Source organism: Poecile atricapillus, chromosome 1, assembly GCF_030490865.1.
Source record: "Poecile atricapillus isolate bPoeAtr1 chromosome 1, bPoeAtr1.hap1, whole genome shotgun sequence".
Taxonomy (NCBI): domain Eukaryota; kingdom Metazoa; phylum Chordata; class Aves; order Passeriformes; family Paridae; genus Poecile; species Poecile atricapillus.
This window is the reverse complement of record NC_081249.1, coordinates 18,777,200-18,803,716: the sequence shown is the minus strand read 5'-3', so window position 1 is coordinate 18,803,716 and position 26,517 is coordinate 18,777,200. Positions and strand designations below refer to the sequence as shown.

Genomic DNA, 26,517 nt, shown 5'->3' with positions numbered 1-26,517 from the left:
CAAACCCTCACATATTTGATGGCAGACTTAAATTTTAATGACTTTGTGAAGCAGAAGGCTATGCAAATTAAACTGTAGGGTTCAGGAGTTCACAAGTTGAAGTTGCTTGGGTGTCAAGAGTATTTCACTGCATTGACAGCACAGCTAAGGACAGGTAATATCATTAACATCAGTAGACAGGGCAGGCACAGCTTTCTAAATGTGATTGTGATGTCTCTGCCTTCTGATACCAGAGATTAGAATGCACCATTCTGATATCCAAAAATAAGACGTGAGCACTATGATCTTTGTGTTTTGTGCTCTGTCACAGTATCCAATCTGACAATTGATGCTTGTCCCTTAATTTGTTCTTCATGTGTCTGAACCCAAAGCTTGGCACCTTGGCCTCATATCGGCATCATCTGTATCTTTATTTCATGCACTGTTACCTGTCCTCCCGAAATTGAAACCGCAGACCTCATCTGTGTGGTGATGTACCTTATTTTATGAGCTTCCTGCTATGCTTCTTGCCTGCTGTGTTCCTGCAACTGTCTTCTGAGATGGAGTTGGGGATGTAATGCCATGTATGGTGTACCCTGCCTTACCTGCATAGTGTGATGGCAGGAATGGCCATTTCTCACTGTGTACAGGATCTTCAGAGAGAGTTCCCAGAGTTCAGCCGAACAGGTAGAGACTGAAATCCCATTACAGCTCTTCCAGCAGTTGGTTCTGCCAGATATTGGAAACCTCTAGAAAAAGTGTAATTTTCTGTGTTCCCCTAAAAATTTTCTGGATAATTTCTTCCTAGGCTCGGAGAGGTCTGATGCTTCAGCTGCTGCTAACACAGTGATAATCAATGGGTAGATGTAATTAAAAGACCAAAAGGGATCTGCTCACAGTAGCATGGCTTCCAGCTTTGTGTAATCTGTTGGTCTGGTCAATTAGAGTCGTGGAACTATTGCCTGTAGTTTGTGTTCTACAGGGTTACCTTTGGAAATGGAAAGGGAAGAGCCCTACATGTCATGGCTCTTGCTGGAGGATTGTCTGATGCAGAGGGCTTTTAGCTTGGGTGTTGCTTGCACAGTGCAGCTTCTCCTGTGACAAAAACAGCCCTGGGGAAGGCACACCCTTCTTAAAACCTTTCTCCCTGGATCCCTCCACATCATTTCACAGGTGTCCATGAATACTGAGTTTGTCTGATAGTTTATCAATGTTCCTCAGGTCAACTCAGGCAGGCTGGCATCTTCACACGACCTCAAGGCTCACTGTGTGTGTGTTTGCTGTGTAATAACAACTCAGAATGAGAAAACTGCCTTAAATTGGGGCTACTGTGTCCCACCAAGGTCCTTCCAGAAGACATCTTCATCCCTGGAAATAAATATACCTGGATCTCTGGGGAAAACTCCTCCACAGGAACTGTTGCTCGTGATAAAAGCCTGGGGAAATGAAATTTTTAGTTTCCCTAGGTGAATATAATACTGTGAAACAGGTTTTATGTAAAAATGTATAGACAGCTCAAATAAAAATGATCCTTAGTTGGAACTAAATTATTTTAAAGTCCCTTCCAACCCAAACCTTTCTCTGATTCTGTGACTCATTATATGAAATAATTAAAAATGTACTACAATGGAGTGACTTTGCGAACTCTTTGCTCATTAATACTATGTTAATATTCATAATATTGAAAGACATCCAACCATTGAATGATTTTTTTCTCTAGCCCAGATGCTAGACTTTGGAGATAATTTCCACTTTCCTTAGCTTTGAATAGGGCATTTGAGGTAACTTGTTACATTTTGTAGTTAGCTTTTGACCCATTGATTTCCATTTCCTCACTTCAAAAGTGTAGTGCAAACGTACTGCAGATCATGGCATCAAACTCCATAATTGTGGAGTTCAGGCCTTTCTCATCAACAGTGAGACCCAAATTGAAACAGATGATTTTAAAATAGCAGAGAAGAAAGTGTTTCAAAACAAGAGTTTCAGAATTTAATGTTCATTGTGAATGAAACAGCTAAGTTCTGGTTCGAAGATTTTTCTGAATTGTATTCCCTGAAAATTGTATTATTTATTATAGCTTTAATTAATTCTTTATTTGCTCATCTTCAGTGGGAAAGAAACCAAGTATTCCTCTAGTATGTAGAATTGCTAAAAGCTTTAAAATTAGCATAAACAATTTTTCATTCTTCCTCCTTAAGAGCAATATACATACTTTTTCTATTTATATGCTATATTTGCTGTAGGATGCATATGAATAACAGACCCACTTATTCTGTTTGGCTCAGATACTGGGATTCCCCCATGTCCCTCATCTGCCTTTGCCCTTCCTCTCTTCCAGCTAGCAAGAAACAGAAGAGAGGCAGCAATTTCCAGCCCCAAGTTCACAGAGGCTGGCATTGTAGCTGAATGTTAATGCCTCATGTCGCTCGAGATGCCTGATACTTAGTAATGCAACTTTAACCTTTATAATAGACATAATTTGATTCTCAAACCATCTAAATTCTCTCCTTGTTGCAGCCTAAGTAGCTGTGAGGAGTAGTGAGAACAGACAAATATAATCACCAAGCAGGACACGGAGAAGGACAGAGAGATGAATCAAATTCCCATCAGAGTTTTCAGATTTTATCCTTGTTATCACTATTTGATTCTAAAGTCAGGAAATGAAAGAAACATGAAGATATTTTGTTGTGATGTTGGTGTTAGCCAGTCAAATGGCGGAGCACTCAAAAAGTCAGCATCTTGTTTTGTAAGCTGGTATTGCAGATGTTTGGTCTTGAGCGCTCTAAAAGAGCACAGAAATAATTAGGTAGCTGTTAAGTGAGTATGAAAGGTAATAAAATAACTGATATATGCTTTTCCTTTTTTTTTTTTTTTTAATTTTTTAATTTTAAATGAGGAAGGACATTTCAGGATGAAAATAAGACTGCAATTGCATTTTTTTTAGCCTTTGCTACTGTGTTTCAGGTGTTGTTTAAAAGACATAGCTCACATTTCAGTGTGATGATGTACTTTGTTTCTGTAAACTTGTATGTTTCTGCTGTTGCACAGGGACATAAGTTTGTCCACGTACATTTAAGCTACAAAACGCTGAGATCACACAACTAGCGATTCCATTGTCTCTCCATTCTTGTGACATATACATGGTACAACTGGCAATCTCCAGTGCTGTGCAAGGTTTAGGATATAGGATATAGGATATAGGATATAGGATATAGGATATAGGATATAGGATATAGGATATAGGATATAGGATATAGGATATGCTAGCCATACCAGAAGTAAAAAAGATGAGCTGTCCTGCAGAGTTTTGTCATTAGTCAAGAAAGTTTTCAAACGAGCAGTGGAGTCATGACTGAGTACTGCAGATCAAAACAGCTGATGATTAAATACTTCTTTTGTAACTGTGCTGTGTTTTGTATGTAGCACGAGTTTTATAGGAAATGTTCACTATTATTTATATTTATATATTATTTATATATAAAAATATTTACATTCACTCTTATGATGAGGGATTTGTGTGTAGTGCTTGACACCAACATTTTGAATGTGTAACATGATTATGTCCAGATACTCCAAAGGGTCTTACTATACCCTCAAATGTTGAATGTATGGTGCAGAGTCTAGCATCTTCCCAATGCAAGAAATCCTTATCCTGCAACAAAGTGTTATCCACAAGATACATCTTTTGATGTTTTGGTTTAAAAAAAAGAGTGCTTGCTAATTTAGGATGAATCTTGCCTAACCTGACACCGGGACAGGTTTAATCCAAGAATAAGGAAGAGCTGAAAAACATTTTCAGGAGAAGCTGATTTTCATTTTTAAAGACAACTCTCTAATGTAGCTGTAGGAGGTAGTGGTGGTGGTAATCATACACAGCATGAGAAACATAAAGTAGTGAGTTCAAAGTAGTTGAAAAGATGAGTTGGTCATGGTGTGGTTATCCCAGGGCTGCAGTTTATCCCAAACTAGCAACTGTGAGCCTTTGTGTCTACTCACCTGCCTAGGTTAATATAACAATCATAATTGAATAGATGTGGATAGCACAGAGATGGTGAGATTCTTGAAATACCTTTCTTAACATGCATTTGTAGATCCCAAAAAATGTTGGAATGTTACAAATATCTAATAAAAGAAGTAAAAATATAAGCTCTTGCTACTTTTTCTTTAGTTACATGATACTAGATAAGACTTTGCCCTTTACATGACTGATGGCTTTGACAAAAGTAGAATTTCTAATTCCTGTTGGCATTCATTAATGTGTTTGCTTCATCAAGTATAGACTGGCTTTCCAGACCAGTTTTTTGACTATGTCTTCAGTCTCTCCTCCATTTCTTTTGCCTTTTGGCTTTTTAAGTTGCATATCAGAGGTGTCATTTTGCCTATAAGATGACCCTACATAAGACAAATACAGTATGACTTTTTTAGCTAGTTCTGCTCAGCAGATCAGGCATGCAAAATCAATTCCATGTCAATTTAGCCAGGTAGTAACTCACTAAATAAAAAAAAATCTGTGTTTAAAAGCAGTAAAACAAAGAGAAATTTAATTCTGTCTCAACAAAATGGCAACTGACCTTTTCCTAGCTAGTATCACCAACTGCAACCATCTGATCAAAAGATGATGCAAGAGATATCTACTGTGATTGTCTTTTCTTCCTTCTTCTTCCACTTTTCCACAGTTATCCACCACCCCCAGCTACACACCGAGAGTTAAAATATATGTTTTATTTGTCTAGACCACTTGGTCAGATCAAGATTCATAATAATTCCTTCTTTATCCTATGTTGTGGATTTTTAGAGCTTTTCATATGTTTTCCATTTACTAGGTTTGTCGTAAAGAAGAACTGTTTAAATTAAAAGAAAAACCTTTCCTTAGGAATCCTGTAAAAATTTTAAAATTCTAATGGGAGAATTCACCAAATATTAGTCTTTTCCTACCCATTAAAGAAGATGAGCTAGAGAAGAAATGGGGGCTAAATTTTGTCCTCGTTGTTTTGAGAAAAAACACTGCTGTCTTCAGCGAGATTGGGCTTGAAGTGCACACAGGCTAGATGGTGTAAAAGTGACTTGCATTTGCAAAGTAGGTAAACAAAATTCATAGACTTCAGATGCTGAGCTAATACCATTAATCAAAGGTTATTTCATTCTTGCTCAAGACAACCATTATTGCAGCATGCAGGGTTCTCTGATGAAGCAAAAAGTTTGTAGCATAAACTGCAAAGTTAGGCCAATTCAATTTGTTACATTGGAAAAAAACACATATCTTAATATCTATTGTTATTTCAGTATATTATTAATCTCTGGACTGCTATGTCATTGTAATAAACATTCTTCCATATTACTGCCATTTTCTCCATTAAAAGCTGATTATTAGTAGTGAATAAAAGTATGACTCTACTTGATTTTTCTTTTTTTTTTCTTTTTATAGAAGCTGCAAAGAATCGATCCTCCTTACTGTTGTTCAACCTTACCCTGTAAGTATTGTCAATGTTTTCTGAATTAGTTTCCTAGCAACATAGCAGCTTCTTTTTCTGCCCATATTCTGTTTGTGTCCCTACATTATCCATGCAATAAAAAGAAGTAAGTGCAGTAAGGACTGTGTCTATTAAAGATGATGTTTAAGATGTGTTTAGACACAGGCATTACTGTGTCCTATCCTCAAAGGCTACATTAGTAAATTAAAAAATAACAGAGTCTTTAAACTCATAGTGATAGAGCAGAATTCTGAGTTCTGCTTCAATTTCTTGTTTGTTGCAGCTCCTGGGTTTTTCTTGGTTCTGTCTTGGTGCCACAAAGTTACGCTGCTGCAGTGAACCAGCTGTACCTTATCTAAGGGAGGGCTCTGTGTGTATCTCCAAGTGGTGGAGGTGAGGGGAGAGCAGAGACAGACAGGCAACCATGTGAGGTTGCCTTGAATGGACTGGGAGAAACTGCAGCCCATTCAGAGCTGGTTGATGAGACATGGTTTGTAGGAGTGGGTCCATGACCTGTCAGCTCAAACCTATGAAAAAGGGGAGAAGCCAAGCCAGAGGAGGAAACTCACCTGTCCATGCACAGCCATGCATACATTGTGGGCTGCTGAGGGGCCTCAGCGATTCATGAGGAGTAATTCAGATTCAGCAGGTCCATTTGGCTCCCTGTTGTCTAGCCTGATACATAGCAGTTTCCATTAACAAGGGATAATTGCATCCTTTTCATGCAAGAGTAAGAAATGAGGTGGATTTGACACAAGGACTTGAAAACAAGTTTATCTGGTGAAACTGCCAAAAATTACATCTTGCAAATGCAACTTGGCCCATGCTGTGTGTCTTTCTACTAGTCATTATCCTTTCTGGTCTAAGTTTTGAGGTGGCCTTGCATCTTGTCCTGTAGCCTTTCTAGAAGCCAGTCTGCGCTGCACCTACTTTGTGGGGGAAAAGCATGCATTCCACAGTAAAAACAGGCAAGGGCTGCCACCCTGCAGTAAGAACTCTGTCAGGAAGGTGATCTGGGATCAGGTCAATATCAGTCAATATTTAAATGAAAATGAAGCCTTGTCTGACTGAAAAAAACCCAAAATCTATCTGCCTTTAAAGCTTGCTGTTTTACAGCCAGTGGTTTAGGTCACAGTGTATATATATATATATAATATGGGGGAAAAGAAATCTCCACACAGTTTTCTTTTTTATGCAGGTTTCATCCACTGACAGACTTAATTCTTGTCTGTAAATGTCAGGTGAATAAAGGGCATGTGCTTTAGTGCACCTATGTGTAGTCTTTAAAAGCGGGGAGCAAAGTGTAGTACTATGTCTGTGAGGTGCTGTGACCTGTTGTCATTATGCTGCTGGTCTGAGAGCAAGCCTGCATGTACTGAATGTGAGGGAAGCTGAAACCCAAATAAATTGTGCCCTCCATGTTCAATGGAAGACCTTACAGCAAGGTGCAGTCCTTCTCCAGCCTTCAACCTGGAAAAGAAGGAAAGTCATGACCTGGTATCTTTATCACAGGCGAGTCCTGCCTGACCAAGGTGGTGGCTTTCTGTGATGGAGTGACTGCATCAGTGGACAAGGGAAGGGCTACAGATATCTTTTATCAGGGCTTCTGTAAAGCCTTTGATACAGTCCTCCACAATATCATTCTCTCTTAATTGGAAAGAGATGGATTTGTTAGAGGCACTGTTAGGTAGATGAAGAATTTGTTGAATGCTCACGTCCAGAGGGTTGTGGTGAACATCTCAGAGTCCCCATCATCAGTTGGACATCTGTGACAAAGGGTGTCCCTCAGGGGTCTGCAATGGGACAAGTGTTATTTATTATCTTCAGTGACATAGACAAAGGGATCAGGTGCATCCTCAGGAGATTTGTAAGTGACACCAAGCCAAGTGGGATGGTTGACACACCTGAAGTACCAGTGGGACTTGGACAGGCTCAAGAAATGAGCCCATGGGAATCTCCTGAGGTTTAACATGACCAAGTGTGAGGTGTTGCACATGGATCAAGGCAATCTTTGGTATCAATACAGGCTGGGGGATGAACAGAACAAGAGCAGCTCTGCCCAGAAGTATCTGCTGGTGGGTGAGAGACTGGACATGAGCCAGTGCACTGGCAACCCAGAAAGCCAAACAAGTCCTGGGCTGCATCAATAGCAGTGTGACCAACAGGATATGGGGGGTGATTCTGCCCTTTTGTTCCACTCTCATGTGACCCCACTTGTAACACTGCATCCAGCTCTGGGATCCCCAGCACAGAAAGGACATCAACCTGTCAGAGCAAGTCCAGAGGAGGCCATCAAGATGACCAGAGGGATGGAGCACCTCTGCTGTGGGGAAAGGCTGAAAGATTTGGGATTGTTCAGCCTGGAGAAGAGAAGGCTTTGGGTGACCTGATAGTGGCCTTTCAGGACCTGAAGGGAGCCTAGAAGAAAGCCGGAGACAGACTACTTGCAAGGCGTGTAGTGACAGGACAAGGGGCAATGGCTTTGAACTGAAAGAGGGTAGGTGTAGGCTAGATATTAGGAAGAAATTCTTTACTCTGAGGGTGGTGAAGCACTGGAATAAGGTGCCCAGAGAAGTTGCAGATGTCCTATTCCTGGAAGTGTTAAAGGCCAGGTTGCTCTGAGCAACCTTGTCTATTAAATGGTGCCCCTGTCCATGTCAGGGTGCTTGGAACTGGATGATCTTTGAGGTCCCTTCCATTCTTTAATTGTGTCAATCTGTGATTCACAGCTATTTGTTCAAACTCTTTGTGAGGCCTGACAAGGCAGGATCTGCTCTCTCATTAAATAGCAGCAAAATCTAATCAATAGCTGAACTACCTCTAGCTGTCACCATTTTTCTGTCAGCCATTTGGACTGATGTGCCCATTTGGTACATGAATTTGCATTTCCCCACTTGGGTATGTCTGTCAGAGACCCCCAGCTCTACCTCAGCAGATAAAACACTTGTGTTTTGGGGGGAAGTGGACATTTAAGCTCATGTAGGCATGAAGATTGTCTCCTCAAGAATGTGCACAGAGTAGTTAGAAGATGAGATTAATGTCTGCATGCTGGTGCTAGCTTTGATTGACTCATTTTTACCCCAGAGTTGGGATGCTTAGTGAAATGAACTGGTTGGGAGGCCCTTGCCTGCAGGACTGTTGCACCCAGCAGATCTCATCTGTGCAGTATTATTGTACCTTCCTGCCTGCCCAGACCAGGGTCTTACTGATTTATAGCATCCTCCCTTACTGCTTTCAACTTCAAGGTTTTCTGCAGCAGAAGCAAGGGTGTCTGTAGGGATGTGGAGCAGTTGGGATGATGCCAGTGTGTGCAGCCAAGTTGTGGCCCTGAAGCAGTGCAAGACCCCTCAGTTTATGCAAACCTTGGGCTGCAAGGTCGCCTGGGTACTTCAGAGTCACTTTGAACATCTGGTCCATGCTAGCTCTCATACTGCCACACCACTGCTGTCACCAGTGCCTGAGCCTGTTGGCATCTCTTTCAGCCTTGCAACCCCTGGGTGTTGCTGCACGCCAGCTGTGTACCTGTCCTGGTCTTCTGTGCAGGAGATCCTCTGACAAATATGATTTGCCTTCCAATTTGGAAATAATATTTATGCCTTCAGAAATTATCATGTACATGTATTTTCCCCATTTGTTTAATCTTGCTTCCTTCATGTTTCCTTTTACTCTTTTGTCAATAAAACTGGGATGATGAAGTAGAAACCAGACAAAGGAAAATAAGAGCTTTTAAATAAACACTGAATTTCTTCCCCATTCTTGGCAGAAATACATCTCTACAGGCATTTAATCGATCTCTCTTGATGGTGATTTTCCATCTACCATTGCATGCCAAATTGCCAAGATGGATTACAGAAGTGCTATTTCTTCATTGGTTTTATTTGTGCTATTTAGAGTGTGTTTTGATTTTGCATTTGAGTAACCATCCTTTATGATTGCAGGTGAAAGTAGACATAATCTAGATTTATTGTACTCTGTACTTAGTACTCTTTGAAAGCTTTTGCGGATCATTTTTGCTTAAATGCATTTAGTTTTGTTTAATGCTTAAACACATTAAAACACATTAAAATTTCATTTTAATCATGACCATGCCAAAGCATTAGGCTATCCTTTTCTTTCCATCAATCTACAAATCTCTGCTAGGTTCTTTATCACCAGTGCTCCTAAGGAGGTCACCGAGCAGCTCAAGCAGTTAAAGCAGTTTTGAAAGCAGTTCACAGTTTTGATTTCTGGAAGCATTTGATTATAATTTCTGACTGTTTTATTCTGTAAATGACTATCATTCTGATTGTTGCCTTATTAAGTTTTAAGCATTACCTAAATCAAACAACTTGCCTGTTTGATATCCTTTCAGATTTTATGTGCAGAGATCATTTGATTGGTTGCTTTCATGATTAATCCCTTAAGCTCTTTGGATGAAGTCCAGGCCCATCTGAGATCTGTGGCAATTTTGCTATGCAATAAGTTTTGCAATGTGAAGAAGATAGTATCTCGTGTTTTGAAAGAGATGCTTCGTGTTTTAACATGGTTATACTTTTGAGACACAACAGTTGCAGAAAAACTACAATAAATAACATTTATGGATCATAATGATTGTGGCAACAATCCTACTAAGAGTTTGTGGGACTAATGATCAGACTGTGACTACCATCTAAAAATGGTAAAATATAAGTAATGCAAATAGTTAAATACAATTGCCTATGATAGATTGCCAACTTTTTAAGAGAGAACACAAATCTTACCACAATTCCAGCTATTAAATGTGTGCCAAGATTTTAACAAAGAAATACTTCTGATGATGATCAGGACCATGTGGTTATCACAAATTACTGTGTGGTAAAACTTCTCCACATTATTTCTTCCATGTCCCTGTTTGCTCTTCTACAATGCTCCTGTGAGCCACTGTAGTCTTTTCAGCCTTGTTCGCAGCTATGAATTACCATATTTAGTTTGCCTTTGGGCATTATGTCCTGTTCCACTTAATAAATGTAATTCTTCCTCTTACTCACCTTTTATTTGCTTGTTAAATACTGGTGGTTGTAATTGCTGTTAGTGGTGAACCAAAAAGTCAACACATTTTTTCCACTTATGCAATTTTTTCCTTATTTTCTAGCAAACTTAATATTTTATATTAAACTAATGACTATTTTTAAGTAACAACCTTAAAATTTATTGCATATATACACTCTGTGACTATCTAAAACCTATAGTTTTTCTATAGTTTTAACTATAGTATTTCTAATTTTAATGCCTACTGCCACAGAGCAGATTTTCTTTTCAGCTTGTGAGTGTCCTATACTGCTGTCTTTCTATTTCTTTATGATATCTCAGTACTACACTGTGCTCTTCTAGCTATTAAATCCTCCTTTTTCTTGTGCAGGAGTAAAGGTTTTGCTGTTGCAGCACCTCTACTGACAAGAGCACTCAAAAAGGCTTTTTCAGCCAATAAAAACCAATTCCTTTGCAATCTCCCCCAAATTATAGTTTACCTGCAAAAGTGCACAAAGCACTAGACATTTTTATTTTCATTAAAAAATTTCACTCATAATGTAGGATATTGTTTCTAAAATCTATCAATAAATGACCCTCTCTAATGCTGCTGACAAATATAGAATCTGCTTTTGACAAGTCCAGAAAATGAGAAAGTAACATTTTCCTGAAAGTCTGCTCTGCAATCTTTTGTGTTTTGACCCTGCTTATGGGAAGCCCACTGATTGCAGTCACTATAAGCAAGGTTCAAAGTAGTGTCCATGTCTTTACTATTATTTCCTCCAAGTATATCTCTGTGCAATGCTTCATTTTTCTTGTTAGTAGTTTCTCTAGATAGTGTTGAAACGATCAGCTGATTTTTTCTTTTGAATTCTGTGCAAACAAGTAAAAAATGTTTAAAATCCTGATAAATTTGAGCTTTTAATAGGAAACAGGGCTTATGTCACGAGGAGTAAAGTTTGGAGAGTTTTGAGTTATTTTGACTCCTTGTTGAAATGTGTGCCCTCATTTTGCAAAAGTCACTCTAATTAAGCTGTTTTTATCTGTGACGATGCAAATACTTTACTTGCAGTGATAGATGTCCTGCATTAGTGTAAACACCTCCTGCTTAAGGTCATTAACTGAGAATTATGGCGTCCATTTGGCTATAAAACAGAGCATCAGAAATAAATGAACCTGTCGCTATGAGAATCATTAAGTGATAGCATTCTTCTACAAACCTAAAGACGTGAAAATACAATAGAGCTGCACATCATCTTGCTGAAGCTTTGTTAGACAAGCGAGTTCCGACAGTCAAACCCAAATGTTTTCCTAAGTATTTGCACATCCTTTGGAAAGACTTCTCTTCCCAAAGAGAAAATGTCAAGTGTCAAGTTGATTCAGAGGTAGAAACAATGACATTGTGCAATTAAATGCAAGAGCTGTGCTATTACTCAAACCTTTAACCAGCAGAGCGTGTTCTCCTAAGTACCCGGTGCATTTTCCTGCACCCTTGGTTTATAGTTTGGAGCTTTTTGGAAAACAGTCTGCTCCAGGCTCACCCAGAGTGCCTGGAGAAGGGCCAGAGTCCTTCCCATGTCACCACAGCAAAAGTGAAAGGAAGCAGCATGTTTTATGGTAAAACGTGGTGTGCTTCCCTGGCTGTGCAATGGGTACATTGAACCCCACATCCCAGAGGAGTTCTTGGGAACCCACATATGTTCAAATCTTTAGTTGTCCTGAACTCTCCCGTTGCATTTTGCAATAACATAATTTAAGTGTTTATGCCTCCCGCAAGTGACTTTTGAGATTGTAGAGAGAAAAAGAAAGAGGTTGTAGAGAGCAATAGGGACACATAGTGGTTTGCCAGATTTGCTGTATGGGAACAACCTTGCCAGAATCCAGAGAAAATTTGGCAGTCTGCCTGTTAAGAGAGGCCAGACTGGTGACTCATTTGTAATAAGAGCAAGCAACAGTACAAAGATTCGTTCAGCAAGAATAGTAAGTGAAAGCCACTCTTTTCCCCATGCTCTCGCAAGGGAAAGCCAGTAGCCTAATCCTGTTGCTGTGCTGCTGCCCTGTGGCAGTGGCATCAAGTCTGTAGTCTGTTACTTGGGTGCCAAACAGACTATCCCCCTTACACATTGCAGAGGGGGACTACATGGAGAGGAAGGAAATTAGAGAAGGCTTCTCTAGAGTTGTTATATTAATCATGGTACTATTTTATACTGTATCTTTCTAGGAATTCATCTCCAGAGGACAGTATTTAAACTGCTTCAGTATTTCCATGTTGGCCCCTTTTGTTGAAAAAGTCAACAGGGTACCCCACCCTGAGACATGATTCTACTTTTTTTACACTTTTTTTTTTTTCTTTTTTTTTTTCTTTTTTTGGTTATTGTTTCAAAATTTCTGAGGACCTCATTCATGGAGTTGAATTTTCTGTTATTTACATTTATTGATTATTGTATGATCATATATGCTAGAGAGGTAAGAAAGAATGAACTGTGAAAGCAAAGAAGCATTTCTCTTTATTTCTTGATTCTATTTTGTGCCTCAGGAATTACTGGATGTCTCTGATATTTCCCAGGAGAATGTGGCAGTGTTCATTCCTTGTTCACTGGTTGATACTGAGCCTATGATAATAGTTACCATGTTTTCAATGTGATGATAGATTAGAGGCATACAGAAATGAGACAGACTTCTTCTCACTAGTTACTAGAAACAAAGCTTCTGCATCACAACAAAATAACTTTTTAAGCAGTTTCAGCAGAGATCAGAGAGAAACAGAGGACCACATAGCCTTGGACTACTCCATTACTCCTGCAGATTGTTAGTTGGGTCAGAATTCTAGTGACAGTAACAAGACTTTCCATGTTTACAAGGACAGCTCTCATACCACATTGATCATCACCACACATGCCTCTGCTTATTTCTCACAGGCAAACCAACATGACTTAAGTCTTCATTCAAAACTAGTAAGGCCACTTCCCAGGACTTAGAGTAAGATTCTGAAATTCTTAATTCATATTTTCATGAAACAGATGGATCAAAACCCATCCCAAAAGAGCCCAGTGACTTTCAGCCAGAGCAAGAAAGTCTTCCATGGCCCGTTATCATGGTTATGAAGTGAGGCAATGCCAGAAGCTGTGTTTGTAACTGACTTGAGAATAAACCAACCTCACTTCTGCTGCTGAAAGTGGAAAGCCCATTGACTATGAATATTTAATTTGTTACTAAAAAGAAGTTGTTAGTCAAATTTCTCAAGTGAGGGGATTTTTTTTCCAGGGGCTGAGAACAAGTGAACCCATTGCATAATGTAGTTGGTAAAAGTCAAGTAGGTCCCAGAAGAAAATTTGAAATGCTTCTACACACTTCTAATCCATGAAGCTCTACGACATGTCAATATTGAAGGCATGCCTTGCACAGGGTATGTTTAGGGGATACCTTCAGGGGAAGCTTGATGGCCTGCAGGTGCCTCTTGGTGATTTTCACCTGTGTTTTAAAGTGGACAAATACAATGAGATGCCACTGTATTTAGAGACCTCCCAGACACTTTTTTGGCAAAAGTCGTGTGCATGTCTATCCAATAGATCACAGATTATGCAAAGATTTTCCATTCATTCTGTGAAGAAAGGGTCACTGGTAGGTCACTGGTCAGTGTCCCTTCATGCAGATAAGGCTGGGTGACAGCAGTGACTGTGGGAGCACTGCAGGAATTTGTGTGTGCACTGAGAGCCCTTCTGATTGCTCCAGTCTAACTGTGGGATAATTTTCAGTGTGTTCAGTATGCACTGGTGTTTCTTTATGTGTATGTACATATAGATTTCCTCAGGATGCATTATGGTTTGATTGTATTTCCATTCTTCTGTATGCAAAATGTTTGCATGGAGTTCCCAGCATATAAGAAATAGGGGGAATAACTGAAAAAGAAAAGAAAGGTTTTAATTTGATGTTATGTGATAGATCTTGTCATCATCTTTTCTTCCAGTCTCCTAAATCGGCTTTTATTAGTGCTGCAAAAAAGGCAAGATTGAAGTCAAATCCTGTCAAAGTGCGCTTCTCTGAAGAAGTAATTATCAATGGCCAGGTGTCGGTGAGTATTCAGCCATTTAACCTCAGAAAGGATTGATCATTTCATCCAAAGGTACAGCTCAGGCCTGGAAAGGGAGGTAATTACGTGGCAGGAAAAATGGTGACAGGCTTGCAAAGAGAAGGGTTTTTCTATTTCTGAAGTTTTCCAAAGATCTTTTTTTAAAGTTCATTAGGCCCATAATTTTATGAAAAATTTGTTTCTTAAAATAAAATTAAGATGCTAGTGAATGTATTTTGTGGTGATGGCACATATGTGAGCGGCTTGGCAAGCAGGCCAGGGAAGATGAGGGGCAGCTCATGATCCCAGCTACTGTCCTGCTCTCTAATTATTACTGTTTTCAAATCCCTTTCAGTAGTCACAGCTCAATTTATGTGCTAACTGGCCCTTTTAATAATCAAAAGCCAGAGACTGCAAAAGTCTGTGTGTGTGTGTAGTCTTGATAGTGTTTGTCTGTCGGTTTTTTCAGATCAACTTTGTTTTCATAAAACCCATAAGCTCAAGAGAGCTACCATGTCAGAAAAACTGATTAAGATTTCCTCACAGACCCCTTTAAAATTTGTTTTATCTCCTTGAACTTATTGTTTCCAGACCTCAGGCAACATCTGCCTCCCTTTGAGAGGCACTGAACTCCTCCTTAGACATGAACTCACAGCTCATTTTCATAATTTGCCAGAGCATCATTCCACTCTGATGTCCTTAGCCAACTCCCTTCCAAACCTAAATTGATACTGCATTTTTTCTAAAGCAATTTCTGCTCTTTAAAATAAAAAGAAGCAAACAAAACCTCTCAAGATTTATTTCCCTTCCTTTTTCCTCTTTATTTTGCTATACTAGTTATGAATTGTCAAATTGGGTGGCAATGTTATATGTTGCTCTTCTTAAATGATGAAAGATATCAGCATTTAATATCCACCTATAAAGAAAATGTTAAATGACTTGATTGTAATCCTTACTAATAAACTGTAGTTTCCATTTTTTAGATTGAAGACACTAAACAACTCACTATGTTCAGAGAAACAGTAATCCATTTTTCTATTTTAGTGAAAATGTTTCAACTTCAGAGGCAATATTTATTGTCAGAGAGAAAGTATGTAGGGAAAGAGTTCTCCAAGACAGACAAAATATGTGTGAGCAGTCACATTTTACAGGACAGAAACCTAAAGAGGGCAGCTGCAATGAGCATGGCTAGACCCTTGCAGGGCACTCATATTTCTGCTTTCAGTTTGGGCCAACACTGAAAACTTCTCAGTGTTTGCTTTTCCATCAGAATGGTGTGCTTCTTGATGGAACAACATTTATATTTCTCTTGTTGCATGTTGTAATCTGATTCACTAATTTGCTTGACAGGAAACAGTTAAGGACAACTCACTTCTTTTCATGCCAAATGTTCTAAAGGTGTATCTTGAAAATGGACAAACCAAATCTTTCCGTTTTGACTGCAGCACTTCAATAAAGGTAAGCTAGATATACCTTGGTATGAGACCTTGAGTAATTATCATTTACTTGGAATGCTTTAAGAACAAAATTACTGGTGTGTTCAGTTTGGGCTCTTAGTTTAGAAATAATGAGGATTTGGTCCATTTTTCTGCTCCTAAAATCATATTTTATTGTCAGTGAAGAAGAAGTGATGATTTTAATGTGCTTGGAGAACAATCAAAACTGTGTGCTTGTATTGTTTTGATATGCTGCCAAACACTGGCATGATTTGTCAGCAAAAGTCAGGAGCTAAGAAGATTAAGATGTTGGTTGCTGATTGAATATCATCTATCTTATCATTCAGTGAATTTAGGACGGGATATTGTAGGGTTATGTCGGTGATAAATTACTCGCCTCAGTGCAGTGCCCTTTACACTTTTCCATAGCACATTTCACATGCAGAAATAAAAAGGTAAAGCCCTGGCACAAAACTGAGTCTGCCAGGGAATGTCTGTGACACTGTTCCTAAATCAGAGGCATCACAGTGTCTGTGAGAGCCTTGGAGTAGTGTGGTAAGGAGCAGGGTTAGCATCACTGTTTGGGGAAGCTGGTTTCAATGTGGATTGGTTACCAAATCTAGCTCACTGCATGGTTGTGAGCACACCTGGGACACCAAGATATGAGAGGGGCATGGGTGGGAATGATCAGTGAAGGCTGGGGATGCCGGCTTTTGCTACTTTTAAGGGATTGTAAAACCAGGCATATTTGAAGAAAGGCTGCCTTTGTGCTTACTGTGATACAGCAGCATGCTCAATCAGTTAGAGCAGCAAAGAGAATTATTTACTAAGGCAGATAAGAAATTTACTCCAGTCTGATGGTAAAACAGATGTTAGTCACACTTAAAAATGGGATGCAACCTTTGTTGATAAATGTAGCATATATGCCTTAGGCATAAGTTGAATGCAGGTATGGGTACAAGCATTCCATCCATGTGATACATCTATGGGATTCTGAATTCCTTGAGTCCATTTGAAAGCTTGGCTGATGAAAAAATAGGGGTCATTACTCATCTAGCTAGTGAGATCTCCATACCCTTCTACGGGGCACTAGCCCACTTTCTAGGATTTTCTGTTACGAGCATATAAACAGCCAGGATGTTTTGCCCCTGGTGACCAGTCTTTTGCCATCACATTACATTAGTTTTCAGTAGTTCTGTCATGGATATGTCATTATCAGACCAAATGTCAAATCTGAAGTGATTGGCACAGATACCCATATGGTCTCAGTTACCTAACTGTATTGATGTTGTAAACCTGCTTTGAACTTAGTAATTTTGACTGTTAGTAGGAATAATTTCCTTGGCATCTAATTCAGACAATTATATATTCTGAGGCCTGCACAGCTATAAATGACATATTTTTGCATGTGTGTGCATATTCCTCAGTGTGGATGGATGGGTGTGGATTGCTGCTTCTTTGCTTAACTGGGGTGACATGCTCCAGGTGAGTCAAGCTAAATGCAGGATTTTTCACCTCTAGCAATCCAGTAGTTCACCACTTAAAAAGGAGGGTGCAAGCAGCACCTAACCTGCAGTCCTCACTTCCATATTGTTGAGTCATAGCACCTGGGTTGACTCTTAAATTATCAGATGAGAGGATATCTAGCAGAAACTTTGGCACAGTAATTCAGAAGCTGTGTGCTCCTTAGCCTCATATTTTAAAAGGTCCAGAGGAGCTAGTGGTACAGAGCAGTGCCATTACTACCCTCTCTTAAAAGCTTATATTTAGTGTTATGCTGCTTCATGTTACTGTTATGCCCATAGTCATTTAGCATAGTTTAGAAGTAAAAATAGAGTAGATTTAATGTGTAAGTAATAAACTCCCCATTGGTCAGAATAGTATAATATTAGCCTCTGTTATTTAGTGATAGCTTGGAATTCATCAGATATCTTATATTCTCTACATTGTACAGAGCTGTCCCCATCCTCCCACGTACATTTTTTCATCCTTCCACCAGTTTGGTCTTGATTTTCCATAAACACACTGTAATTGATCAATTAATCTTCCTAAATTATGTTAAAACACTTGGATTACAATTCGTCATGATCTCCTTAGTAAGCCTCATCCATCTGGATACTTACGTATATCTGAAAATCTTTCAGTTGGAAGGAAATGTTTTAATCTTGTCACCAACATACTGTGAAACTACTTCTAAATGATGGGTTATTATGTATTTCTTTTTCCTACAGCATTCACTAAAGTAAAAGATACCTTGACAAATGATATTGAAAATCTGCATACATTTACAAAGTGTTATGTGAAAGTAAGGTAGGGATTAGTTGAATGGTTTTTTGAAGAGGTTTGTTTAGCTGTTATTTTAGATACTGTCATTCTCAAATTAATTATCCTTAGTCATAATTCAGTGTGAAAAAAGCTGATCAGGAGTCTCTAAAAATTGATATGGTCCATCAGTTTAGAGCTATTGTTCTGCACAGGTATTGCCATCATTGACTTTTCTGTTAGCATTTAAAACTCAAGAAGTGAACTTTTAAAAAAAACCCTTTGCCATAAGAACAAATAAAGGCCATTCATCAATTTTTTTTTTTTCCTTGAATTTATAAATTTGGTTTGTCTGCTTGATGGCGTGGCCCTGACAAAGGGAAAAGAGTAGTGATAAGACCATCTCTCCTTTGCTGATGGCTTTTATTTCCAGGGAGACAGATATAAGGGCCACACCAATATCATTTTCATGTTAAACCACAACAGATTGTTGTCTATTCCCAGCAATTCCATTTATGTATTTCTCACGTTCATGTCTGTTACCATCTTGGGGATGTTTGAGGAATGGTTGAGATGTCCTGGAAACTTGTGCAAAACAGGCACAAAGCCTGGGCTTCTGCCCTGTGCTCGGTACATTCAGGCTGTGTGGAAGCGAAGAACTGGGTCCCAAGCCTTTCATGAATTTAAGCACTTCTTATAAATCCTTTGTTAATTAGGATGTCATCCTAACACTCCAAGAAAAGCTTTCCATCAAATGTATTGAACACTTCTCCCTAATGCTGGAGCAGAGAGTTGAAGGATCTGGAACGAAACTCCTTTTGCTACATGAACAAGAGACTCTAACTCAGGTTTGTGTAATGGTATATGAAAACATATTAATGAGATGGGTTAATCAGTAAATTATCCATCTTTTTCATTATTCAAGGGAGTTAGCTGCAAGCTTTATAGTTTGATACAGTCTATCAAATAGCTAGGATATTTAGATGTGATTGTAGGAATAAGGTTCTCACAGGAATTTTCTATTACAAAAACATATTTCATTGCTTTATTGTGTCGTTCAAAATATTAAGAATTAAAAAATCAGACCAAAATCTGAAAAATGCTTATCTAACTTTTTCATATCATATGAGGCCCAGCTAGTGAACCTATTCAACAGCTAGCAAATCCATGGTAACAGTTCTTAGAACCACAGTTTTCCCAAATTTCTTTAAAAGCCTTATTTTGATATTTTGCTCCAAATTGATTATACAGATCTGTATCTGTGTGACAGGGAATAGTCCTCTTTCTGATGAAGTCAAGTTTGGCTTATTTACACAGAGGTATGTTATGTCATCAGTGATGATGAATTGTGACACAGAAAATGTTGGTGTGACTTTCTTCCTTAGAACACTTCCAGGAAGTGTGACTTCACAGTTACCAGCAGAGTACCCTAATGTTATCTGCTAATCATTTTGCCAAATTGCTTAGCCTGAAATTTTCTATTATTTTTTTTTTTAGGAGAACATTAGTATTTTTTAAATTTCAGTTAAATTGGAAAAAGAAGGAAAAAAGGAGAAATGGATTCTTAGATGTAGAAAAATACTTAATTTAAATGACAGAATCCCTGTAATTATAACTAGAGTCTGTGTAATGGTGTGAAGGAGCTTAGTTTACCAGATAATAGTCTTTCTAGCATTTTCTAGTCTTTAAGCACCTGCTATTGCCATGTTAACATTATTTTCTTGTGGCTATAAACCACCCAGTGATTGCACAATATCCAGAAATACTCAATACTTGTTCTCCTATCCTAGCCATCTCCTTGAAGTTATTGGTAAAATTCTCACTGATGTCAGAAAAATCAGAATAAACCAAATTAGTGAGCTTTTCAGAAATCCCATCTGGAGCTTTTATTAATAGGTACAGTATTATACTGTACATGTTATTAATATGTAATATGTATGTCTATATAATTAGGAAAGATGTGACAATGTGAGAAAGAAGAGACAATGTGAAATAAATAGACCTTTTGAAAATTGTTTGACCAAGACAGGGACTTCATTGGAGATTTTTTAAAGTATAGTTTTGTCAGGTAAAGATGTTGATTATAAAGTACCCTAACTCTCTAACTACATTAGCCTAATTGAAAAAGTTATGTAAAATACATTAATACTGAGCATTTCTGCTTTGAAGTTCCTGTAAAATCAGCAATGTTTTAATTTCCCATTATAATGTTGCTGCTGACCATGACTTAAAATTGTGAGTTTGGATTGTTACCCGTTTATCCAATTATTCCTTTGCTAGGCAGTGATCTCCTGTGAGTATACCCAGATTACAGAGTTAGATGCTTTAAAAAGTTTCACTGACCAACACACTAAGCAGCCTTTTTAATTTCTTAATGTATTAGCTCTCAATCAGAAGTTACAGAGTAGATCTCTTAATCCAGAACAACCCAGGAAAATAATCTAATTTATCTCAATTTGCCTAATGGATTATAACAAGCAAGAGAAAGTGAGAGTAATAGCTGCCAAGTTGGGTCTCACCTGTGTTCTCAGGCAGTCTAAGAAATAAAATGTGACCTCTCCCCAAACACATATCACTTCTCGTTTATGAGTAATTTAGTCCTGCTGAAGCTCAACTCAATTTGCATTTCACTTGGCTGGTTTGTTAAGATCTGTTTTCTCTGTTTTTTCACCCTGGTTTTGAGTGAATTCTGTTGCTTTGAGGATGAGTTGTATCAGGCAGTTATGCCTCTATGAATCTAAAAGTCCTTCCACAAGATTATATAGATGATGTTCTTAGATGAAGAACTTAATAAGTAGCCCAAAGCTCTTTTATGGGCAGAATTATTTTTCTTGCTACCACAGGGCTCTGGAGCAGGGTAACATTGCCCAAGACTATAGACCCTGTTTTCAACCAGAGGTGCCAAGCTCTAATATTATTATTATTGCACTGTCCTAGGTGACCCAAAGGCCAAGCTCGCATAAGATGAGATGTCTTTTCAGGATTAGCTTTGTCCCAAAGGATCCCATTGATCTTTTAAGAAGAGATCCGGTTGCTTTTGAATATCTCTATGTACAGGTAGGTGAAAGCACAGCCATTGCTACTGCAAAGGAGAATAAAAAAATACACTTACTAAATATATAAATTTACTTCTTCACATAAAAAAGCATGATTGCAGTGAATCCTAGCTTTTATTACTGCTGCATAAAGCCAATGAATACACTTGGGGAATGTGCAGATCTCTATCATCTGCAAAGTCCTCTTTCTTCATAAGTCTCTCCAAGCAGTAACACTTTGATATCGTTCCAAAATATATTTGGCTTTGGATAAGAGTGAAGCTGAATTAATTGTTAATACTTATTTATGGTACTGTAATATCAGACAGAAATTATGTCTGAAAAGGAGCTTCGAGTAAAGTGGATGGGAAAACTGATGTACAAGGAATGTGGTTCTCCTGAGTATCTCACCAATTAGAATCCAGTTATCCTGGATATACTGATACCCTCCAAGCACTCTTTGTGATGAAGGATTACTCTTCTCTCCAGGAAGGCTGAAGAGAGCTTAGGTCAAAATAAACATGCCTTTTGTTCTTTGCCAGAAGTACTGGTATTCCTCATTAGTCCCCATATCATGACTATCTGACACAATATATGAAAGCAAAAACACAGTTCTGCTTCTGAGTTAGCGGTTACTTTTCATGAAGTGTTAATTAAAAATCAAAGTAACAAAAAAACTCAAAAACCAAACCAACCAAACAAAACAAGCAAACAAATAAAAGATGAAAAGAAATAAAATAAAAGAACAGTAATTTATTATTAGTGCAGTATTTTTTAACGTGATGCTCCCTCTACTGGTTCTTTGGCAGAGCTGTAACGATGTGGTCCAGGAAAGATTTGGACCAGAGCTGAAATACGACATTGCCCTGCGGTTGGCTGCATTACAAATGTATATTGCAACTGTGACCACCAAGCAAACTCAGAAAATCTCCCTCAAATACATAGAGTAAGTTGAGAATGCCGTGTGTTCTCTAAAAGTGAAACATTAGGAGTAACTTGTAGATTCTTTAAAGTTGTTTCTTTAGTATGTCTGTATGCATGCACCAATTTAGGTTTATTCTTTGTCGCTAAAATAAATTCAGGTGTGTTAAGAGTGGTACATTTTGTCCTTTTGGTCTGTTTACCTTTTGATCATCTGTTTGGGCATGTGAAATAGACTATAAATGTAAATAGCTCATTTGCTTTCAGTGCTTTAAGATCTATCCTAAGTGCTTTAAGTCTGTATCCTAAGGTTTTAGTAAAGATTATTATAGTAAGATTCAGATTGTTGTTCAGTTCAGAAGACAGTAGGTCACAGATTGGAGTTTGTAATATTTCTTAAATCCAGAAGTACTCCAGTAGGCACCTGTCTTTTTTTAGACATTATAAATATATATATATATAACTACAATGAAGAAAAAAATTGGAAAGTGCAAATGTGTGTATTAAAAAAAAAAAGGCAACAAAACTCCCCAGCAAAATAAAAGCCCAAGCCCTAAAACTTTTGTTGCTGTTGCTTAGTTTGCTTCCAGAATGGAAATTGCTACACACTCAGTCTTGTAGAGTTTATCCATCATATTGAAGACAATTTTATATTCTATCCTACTAATGAATCTGCAAAAAATAATGACTTACAAGTAAAGAGTCAATCTTCTGTCAAAAGGGGTGGTTCAAGCAGAAAAAAAAAATTTGGTAAATGGAGGCAAACTGGTTGCATTTTTGAGGAGGACCCAACCCCCCCACCCCCGGCCCAATCCCCCCACCCCCGGCCCAATCCCAAACATAAAGTAACAAGAAAATGGCTCTGATTTCCATGTTCTAAAAGAAACCAATAAAATAAAATTAAATCTGACATTACATTGTTAAATTATCTGCTATTTTAATTCTGTGATCATACTTGTCAATGCAATTAAGTGTTGTTTACATAGACTTTAAATATCAGACTTTAACATTTTTTTCTGAATGAATATTTTTTGGCATGACTGAAGAGATGGAAGGGGTAGAAGAGAGATTATTTATAATTTTAAAATACCTTTTTCTTAAGAAATAAATTGTTTAAATTTAAGAAATAACATGTTATTGCAAAACTCTGGACTTGATCAACTCTCCTTCTGTTTTCAGGTAATCATTCACTTGGCATCGTAGTCATCAGTCTTTAGATAAATACTCATCACAGGAATGTGAAATTAAATATATGCCTTTTATTGCAGAAAAGAATGGGGATTAGAGACTTTTCTTCCATCTGCTGTGCTGCAAAGCATGAAAGAAAAGAACATAAAGAAAGCACTTTCCCACCTTGTCAAAGCAAATCAAAACCTAGTTCCTCCAGGCAAAAAGGTATTACATTTGCATCTTAATGGAAAATATGTTTTAAAGAACAAAAGTGTGGCATGCATGGGACACAGTTAAAGCTAATCCTTTGGAGAAACACCTAGCCACTATATTTTCAGAGATCTAACTTTGGGTGCTGGCGCAACATAGCCAAGAACTATTAAAAATAATTAATTATGCCCCAACTAAATTATCTTCCTATCTTGGGAATGACAGAGAACTGGTCAATAATACCTCCTGTATGATAACCATATATTTTTAAATTAACTTAGTGCTTTCTATGAATGGCAGATTTGCTAGGAAAGCTTTTGTTCTCTCTCTGATGCTCTCATCTGACATAAATGCTGTTTTTCAGATTGTGTTCTGTTGCACTGTAGAGAAAGACTTTTCGCTGGCCAAGATGTAACTGGATAGATGATGGTCCTTGCAGTAAATGACCCTCCTTGCTGTTGTAAAATGCTTTTCTTAGCACTAAGCTTTCACTTCAGCTGGAAAAAGCACAGATAAGACAATGTCTCTGAGAAATGCCTTTGTTACATACATGCAGCTGAGACTGCTCTTAGGCACCATAATGTGGTTTCTTAGTGCAGGTCATCTTCTGATTTGTAATCAGTGGAGAGAAACAGGCACTTCCAGGGAGCGAGTCATCCCATCCCACATTTGGGACCAGAAATAGGTCAGATTGCTTGTGTCCTAGAAATGCTTATGTCTCCTCATGGACTATAAAAAGAACCTAAGAGTGACTAGTTGAGACATGAAATGAGCTGAACCCTGCTTCATGACACTTTGTTTCTGAACCAAAAAAACTCAAAACAGCTGCTGCCTGAGCTAAGGCTCATTGTGATCAGCAGAAATCCTGCTTAGAGGTTTCAGAACACATTGTGACTGTGAACACAGCTGAGCTGTGTTTGACCTCAGGAAGAGAGGCTGAAGCACTGTGTGTTTCCTGAGCTAAATTATGCCAATTGCTTATTTGTTATCTTGGTAGTATAAATTTGGGTTTATTTAAGAAGCCATCACTACTGCAGGCCTTCCATGTCTAAGATATGCCTTACAGTGGCATACCAGTATCAGTTCTTGCTTAGAAAAGATATCCCAACAGTCCCTTCCTGCAGCAAACAGACTTTGTTTGGTTTGCTTCATTCTTTTTTATTTGAACTTTGGAAATATGTTGTTTGCCAACCTGCTTTCTTAGCAGGTAGGTCTGAGAAAGAAAGCATGTGAGCTCTTCATCACCTCCTGTCTCACTTGTAGGTACTGACACAGGAACTAATTGATTTCTTTCTGGGCTCTTCTCTTCCTTCACGTGAAGTGAAGCTTGTCATTCTCAGGATTTTTCTGTTTTTATACAACCCTTGTGTATTTCTGCACCAAGTGAGCACCTGGTGAAGCAAAGGACAAAGCATTAACATTAGTTGCTCTGCTTTGGATCCATTTCCTCCTTGTTGTCTAGGAAAAATTTAGGATAAGGGCCCTTAAAATGCTCTCTGAGATTAAATGAGTTTTAGAATTAGAAATCCCGTGACAGGAATGAAACTAGCAAATTATATAAGGCTGTTTTATATTATCTTCTTAAAGTCCAGATATAAGGATTTACACAAGGGACGTGTAAGGTTTGGATTCAGACTGGTGAAATTAAATGTTTCTTGTTTCCCTTCTGTCTCATGAAGTATTTCTAAGCTTTCTTTTTTAAGTAGATAGTTTAAGCTCAGAGAAAAAAAGAGGAGAAAATTTCTGACATGTATTACATGACATGATCATATGTATTGATCATATTGCTGTATTTAGCTTTCTGATTTGTTATCTACCAAATATAGTGGAAGAGTGATATTTTAGAAAGTAGGAAATGCAGTAACAAGTTGGAATAATACACCAAACACCACAAGTACCTAGCAAAATGTAAAATACATAGCTGACAAATGCAAATTTTTTTGTTCCCTTTCTCTGTATAGGTACATAAACATTTAAGAGCTGATGGAGTTTATGAATGGAAAGCTGCTGTCTTAGCCTTGAAATCCCTCAGTGAACAGATGTTTAATCTGAGTACTTGAACATTTTCCTTTCATTAAAGCAGTCAGGATGTTCTTGAAGTGCTCTGATCTGCCCATTCCCAAGTCCTCAGTGCATTTTAACTAAACAAGCAAGAAATTAATTTTAAGAATGAAACTGTTTCTCTTCATCTGAAGCTCAAGCATCTCAAGATTTACTATCAGGCTCCAAAGAGCTGTTATTGCATACTATTCTCTTTATATTACACAAATACATTTTCTTGTGGAATTTTAGAATGTGATGATTTCCACAACTACCTCTTACCCCTGTTTCTCCTTTCTCAGCTCTCTGCTCTGCAAGCCAAGGTGCATTATCTAAAGTTCCTCAGTGATCTCCGATTATATGGAGGGCGTGTCTTCAAGGCAACACTAGTGGTAACATTTCTCTTTAAAGAGTCTCTTCTCTTGTTATTTTTTACCTAATTCCTTTTTTTTTTTTTGAGCTGGATCATATAATTTTTTTTAGAAGTTTATGTTCTGTTCATATGCTTAAAAATAATTTTTAATTGAACCAAATCACTTTTTATTTCTTTTCATCTTGAAAATAACAAATCTGTCATAATATAAATTTTACTGTGAATTTGGAGATAGATAGCACTTTCTTATCAAATAACACCATCCAATTATCTATTGAATGCTAAAATTGTTAGTCTGGAAAAATCTTAATGACAAAGTTTTTCTTTTAACAGAAGCAGAGTCCACTCATCGTCTGTCCATCTAACTATCCACCTAAAATCTAGAGTGCAATCAACATCCAGCAAGAAATTCCTTTACTTTTTTTAAAATTATGAATCAAGTATGCTCTTGTGTATCGTATCTATCTAGTAAAAACATAGTAATCTTTAATGTAAAAATGCCATGCAAATGTAACTCTGTGTATCTGAAAGAAGGGAGTGGTGATTTCCGTCACTGTGCAGTGCC

The 26,517-nt window shown here is 38.0% G+C and overlaps 1 protein-coding gene across 1 annotated transcript in view; it reads left to right on the top strand.

Moving 5' to 3' along the window:
• The window catches only part of FRMPD4 (FERM and PDZ domain containing 4), a 299,756-nt gene that overhangs the window by 262,984 nt on the left and 10,255 nt on the right, over positions 1-26,517 (top strand). Inside the window, exons 5-12 of the mRNA XM_058828019.1 lie at positions 5,405-5,450; positions 14,404-14,508; positions 15,856-15,963; positions 18,920-19,051; positions 21,141-21,260; positions 22,048-22,184; positions 23,428-23,554; positions 25,882-25,971. Coding sequence (XP_058684002.1) covers positions 5,405-5,450; positions 14,404-14,508; positions 15,856-15,963; positions 18,920-19,051; positions 21,141-21,260; positions 22,048-22,184; positions 23,428-23,554; positions 25,882-25,971 — 865 coding nt within the window. The remainder of the gene's footprint in view (positions 1-5,404; positions 5,451-14,403; positions 14,509-15,855; positions 15,964-18,919; positions 19,052-21,140; positions 21,261-22,047; positions 22,185-23,427; positions 23,555-25,881; positions 25,972-26,517) is intronic.